A 6,034-nucleotide genomic window follows, 5' to 3' on the forward strand; every position below is an offset into this window, starting at 1 on the left:
GTACCTGAGTATTAACAATATAAAGAAGTACACAATTACATGTAATCAAGGTACATGTATATAATTATGATATAATTAAGTTCATTTATCTATTCAGTTCACTTCAAAGCATACTTATCCAACGGGAACATTGTTCCTACGTGTTTACCTGTAAAAAATTAACATCAGTTCCTTTGAATTTACCTGTATTGTATATACCTGTGTAAGTCACCTGTGTATATATTATTACTGAGAAAAATTTTCAGAGAAAAAAAAACCCCAAAACAGAAAATTTTCGCGGTGAAAATTTTGAAATCTAAAAATAGGTAGGTACCCTGTTCCTTATTTAATGACACAGGTAGTTTACAATATGCATTCTCTGGTTGCCCACAGATCTCGGGACAGGGTTTAAATGATCGCAGCGTGACGATATTATATGCCGAGTGAAAACAGCAACGCGTTATTTTCGCGTAACGTTCACCTAAGATTATTTCGTCTTTAACTTTGCTGCCCGTGTTAGTTCATATTTTACACACATATTATTGACATCCTCGAAAATCACAAAATGAAAATATGAGGAGAGGTGTAGGAATTGCAGCAGCGAAGAACAAATCTCTCGCTCAGGTAACTGGAAAGGATAATTTTAACACGATTGGTGTATTAAAATGAAGCCTCGTCACCTGTTTTGTCTTAAATAAAATGGTACCGTACTACTGTTTTGGTCTCTCCTCGACATATCTGTATATAGCAAGAAAGATATATTTATTGACACTTCGTCGTTTTTTTCTTGGAAAAATTAACAGGAATGAAACGGATTTCAAACGGAGATTTTGACGTCTTTCCTCCATTTGGAAATCAATTGAAATACCAGGGACATACATGTACGATATCCCTGGAAATTCCTCACACAATTTTTGAACTTCATCATCCGGATAATTTCACCTGGCTTGCATTGAAATACCAGGGACATACATGTATATCCCTGGAAATATCTCACACAATTTTTAAACTTCACCATCCGGATAGTTTCATCTTGCGTGCACTGCAAAATTCCTGATCACATAGACTTTTTATTGTTAACCATGTATTGAAATCTTACAAGCTACATGTAGAGGGGTGTTTCAAAACAGAAATCTTGGATTTTTTTCATTCTATTAAATGAACTTTGTTTAAACCATGGGGGATTTATAAATATTAAATAATTTGGGAAAAGAAGCTGCTTGCATAAATATCTTGCAAAAGACGTGTTGTTATTCAATAGGGTCAGCTTTTATTACAGAAACATACATCTGTGGTCTGAGGGCTATAATTTTTTAGGTAAAACTTTTCTATATGTATTTATGAAGTTTGCATTTTCTATGGGAGGGAGGGAGAGGCAGCCACCCTCTCTCTTAAGCCCCCCTTTACATCCACCCATGATTTGAAGCTAGCAATGTGTATAACAATTTTACACATGGCTTAGTTTAAGGCAGGCTTCTAAGTGTTTATTTTCTTTTTTGTGTTGTAGGCTCGTTACAAAGACAAAGGCAATGAGCTTGAACAAAATCAGATGGCCCAGGTAAAACCACTTAGTCACATATTTTTAGATTATGAATGCAAATACATGATTTATAAACTACCTGTAATAATTTTTTTTCATATATTTTTATGCTCACTACACTGTATTAAATCTGCAAAATGATTTCCATTCCAATTTATACGTACATTTTTTTCCATTATTCTGTGATTATTTTACATCAAGGTTAAAAAATATCCATTAAGATATATTTTGGACGATGTTGTAGATGGCCAAACAGATGGAGACATTCAAGGTGAACCTGGAGGAGTTTGCGGCCAAACACAAGGATGACATCAGGAAGGACCCGGAGTTCAGGGTCAGCTTCCAGGAAATGTGTGCCTCCATAGGGGTCGACCCACTGGCTTGTAAGTCTGTCTGTTTGTCTGTTACAAGTTTCTGTAAGGGTCATTCCCTTGGCTTGTTAGTCCCTCTGTCTGTTTGTTATATATGCTTCCATATTTATACAAGAGTTCTAATTTGTATTGTTTTTGTAGCCAGTAAAGGATTTTGGGCAGAGATGCTTGGGGTGGGAGACTTTTATTATGAATTGGGTGTTCAGATTGTGGAAGTCTGCATGGCAACCAACCACAGGAATGGAGGTAAAGTGAATAAAAAGGCACATTACCTATAACACATGCATTTTGCTGTTAATTCTCTGATTAAATTTTTAGAGAAACATCTCTGATTGAATCGATAATTAAGTGATGAAAAGTATAAATGTTATAACTATTGCATACTGTGATATCAACTTAAGAGTCCTTAAATTGTAATTTCAGAATGCTAATGTTGGATGTCAACAGTCTATAGTTTCCTCTAATTTGCTACATGTATTTACTCCTCTAAGAACTCATTCTTTATGATTTAAACAACATGTATATTGGTAGAAAAAAAAATATGCAGTATTTTATGAGACAGTGAAATTTTGTTGTTGAGATAACATGTAAATATATACTGTTATAATTCTCAGGGTTAATTGGAATAGAAGAACTAAGAGATAAAGTGATGGCATCTAGAGGAAAGAAAAGCCAGGCCATTAGTATGTAAGTGTCAAACTGATGATTACAATGGAGATATAGTTCATAAACCAGCTAGGTGAATGTAAATGAACAGAGAACAAGTAATTTTCTGGAGAAGAAAGGAATTGAAAACATTTATTATGGAAGTTTCAAACTGGTAGTTTCCCCACTAAGGAATAAAGAATGCAGAATTTTTTGATTACATACTGTTAAAAGCAGTGCCCCCCTTTAAAGAAAACACAATCAAAGGTCCTAAATACAGTAAAACCCAGTTATAACGAACATACCTGGTACTTTTAATGAATTGACGCTTACAGCATAGTGATTTTCATTCCCTGTGACATTATTACATGTTGTAAACTTGACTGATATAACGAATTACGCTTATAACGAAGCAAAATCGCCGGTCCCTGGCAATTTGTTATAAGCATGTTTTACTGTATACAGTCTTATAGTGTGTGTGTTAATTTTACTGGAGAATTACGGGAACGTTTTCAATAAATATAAACTGGTCATATATTGGCTGGTTTCAGAGATGATCTCCTGCGAGCCATAAAGAAACTGAAGGTGCTGGGGAATGGTTTTACTGTCATCCCCCTGGGGAAGAGTTACATGGTGCAGAGTGTGCCAGGGGAGCTAACCATGGACCATACCAAGCTACTACAGGAGGCCCAGGTAACACAGAAATAGACCATAAAATATATGAAACACTGCAAATCCTCTGATAAATCCTAAGCTCAATCAAAAAAAAATTTGCCCAATATAAACTACTCTTAACTATATCTCTGTTTATTCTCTAGCAATTTTTAGTTTCTTGGATTAAATGATAAAAAAAATCTCATATTGACTCAATATTGTGATGACTATAATAATAAAGTGCTGACAAATTTAAAGATACATGAAGAAAAATCTAAACCAAGAGTATTTTGAAAATTGGTGTTGGCAAGGTCTTTATGATTTCTGTAGAGTAACTGTGGTTTCCAGTTTTGTGTTGAATCCTGTTTTCACAGGTTCAGATATTTCACTGTTGATAGTGACCGATATGTTTTTGTAGAATGAGGGATTTGTTTCCGAGAAGTCATTGATGGATTCACTGAAATGGGAGGAGGAGAGGGCAACCAGAGCTTTGGTATGTAGAATATAGTTATGAACATGTACTAGTTTGCAGGCATTTTGCTGACGGTAATTATGTTAATGGTTGGCTTAAATAAAGAGTTTAAGAATTTCTTGCAGTTATATTAATTTGAGTCATTCCATTTAAAGATCAATTCTTTTATCACATGAAATTGTCATGTTGTTGTATTACATCATGAAGGAAAAACTACTGGTATATATTGATACTTGTATGTGATATTATAATATTGTCCGTTATAGGACTATATGATCAGGGAGGAATTATGTATATTAGATACATACATGTGATATTTTGCTTAAAATGTCATGTTGTAGGATTACATGGAGTGTTAGATACTTTGTTAATATTTATTTATATTGACTGTTGTCATATTGTAGAATTGTCGAGGGAGGGACTAAAGCCATTATACATTTAACATTGTAATACTGTTTGTTGTAGGACTACATGGTCAGGGAAGGGCTAGCCTGGGTGGATGACCAGGCCACTGGGGGCAGACAGTACTGGTTCCCCAGCTTCTTCCCAGAAATCTCATCTGTCACTTGATCATGTCAAATGATCTACATCTTGCAATCTACATGTATTTATAAATATAAGTGTATTACATACTTGTGGATGTTATTGGAATATGGATGACTCCAGATGACAAGGAAATGAAATAATCGGCATGTCTAAGGAAGACGATTTCTTTGGATCCTCTTTCTGCTGATCAAGTTTTCAATTCACTTTTAGCATAATATGTCTTTCATTTTTGAGAAGAGAGATATGTATTCATATGATAACTTTTTTTTTACTGAAAAAACCCTTAACTTATGTAATAAATTTATCTTAAAAAACCCTTTTATATTTTGATTTTTTTTATTGGATTTAAAATTAAATAAATATGAAATGCATACTGTGGAATCATTAAAATTTGTTGGGTCAATGTTCAACTTGGTAGATTGTGGGTTTTTTGCTAATTCGTTATGATGTAAATTCATGGATGCGTCGTCTCATTCAAACCCTACCGTAAGAACAGCCATGGGAATTTTAGTATTGATTTAAGAACATCAACTTTAAAGCGCTATTACACGTCCCCGAGCTTATTATGGACAGCTTTCAGAAAGTGGAACTATAAGAATATTAGCATTTAAGGTGGTACTGGTCACCGGGTTGTGACGTATGATTTATCGAAATAAACAATAAAATCAAGCATAATTTTATAAACAGTTTCTTTCCAAATAGAGTTGACTAGCAGCATAGTGCAATGGGTTAGATCGAGGGTTCACTACGGATCTGTAAGTCATGGATTTGAATCCCGAAGGGGATTTTAAAATTTTCATCTTTCCAGAAAATTTTAAATGTATTTTTTAGCTAAATAATTTATATTAATAATTTGAAAATTCTAAACCGGTGAAAGTATTATAATTAAGATGCACTTTAATCCAGATTAATATCAACAGATCTCTCAAACCACCTTAACTGAAAATTATCGAAATAATTAGAATAAAACGGGAAATCATTGTCAAGCATTGGAAAAAACATCTTTACTGTGTTAACTTGAAAGAATAATCTTACCGTGACCAGGCTACGCTCAGCTAAACCGGGTCCATAGGACATCTGTCATTTTAACGATAGAACAATCTATCTATTGGGTTGCATGCCCTTGTACCAATTTCTGGGTCTTTATTTATCGAAATATTCTGGTGAGAGGGCTATATTCATAAATACCACAAAAATTGAGCCACCACTAATTCTAATGATTCCACAGTACTAATTACTGGTATATTTTAGAAGTGCTTACAGCTAATCTCAAATGTGCTTGATTTATAATTTTTAACACTACCTATATCGCTAAGGATACTGTAAACACAGTATTTGGCAGAAAATAATTTCTCAACAAGTTGGTGTAGATTTGAATTGGCACATTACTGAATGTTCCTATCCTCATACACATATGTACATGACATTTAGGTACGTACAGTGTACTTTATCAAGCAGTAGCTGCATTCCACAGAAAACACCCAATAGAATACACAGCCAAATGTATTATGTTTACAATATATTCTGGCAAAAGAGATCTGCAAATGGGATTAATGTCTATGCTGTCTAAAGAAAATAAGCTACTCTTTGTTTGAACCCATGCTATAGTTTGTTTTTCATTTTATGATGGCTTTAATTTTATCTGTTGAAAAGGCTTTCGTCTAAATTTATTAAGTCATTTGATAGCTAGGGGTTGTTTCAAATTGTAGACAATCTTGGATTGCAGAATTTATGTTTTATTTCGTTCCTTGAAATTCTGATCCACATTTTCAGAAAAGCTTTGTCTTGTTAACTGTAGCAGAACATTCATAAACTGCTCCAACACAA

At 33.9% G+C, this 6,034-nt stretch overlaps 1 protein-coding gene across 1 annotated transcript; it reads left to right on the plus strand.

Moving 5' to 3' along the window:
- Positions 1-449: 449 nt before the first annotated feature.
- Positions 450-4,525, plus strand: LOC128163357 (vacuolar-sorting protein SNF8-like). Its single transcript, XM_052826938.1, has 8 exons — positions 450-603; positions 1,487-1,537; positions 1,764-1,902; positions 2,032-2,136; positions 2,505-2,577; positions 3,087-3,228; positions 3,608-3,682; positions 4,127-4,525. The coding sequence occupies exons 1-8, from the start codon at positions 553-555 to the stop codon at positions 4,229-4,231; spliced, it is 741 nt and encodes a 246-aa protein (XP_052682898.1). The 5' UTR covers positions 450-552; the 3' UTR covers positions 4,232-4,525.
- The last annotated feature ends 1,509 nt before the right edge of the window (positions 4,526-6,034 follow it).

Source organism: Crassostrea angulata, chromosome 9 (assembly GCF_025612915.1).
Source record: "Crassostrea angulata isolate pt1a10 chromosome 9, ASM2561291v2, whole genome shotgun sequence".
NCBI classification, from domain to species: Eukaryota; Metazoa; Mollusca; class Bivalvia; order Ostreida; family Ostreidae; genus Magallana; species Magallana angulata.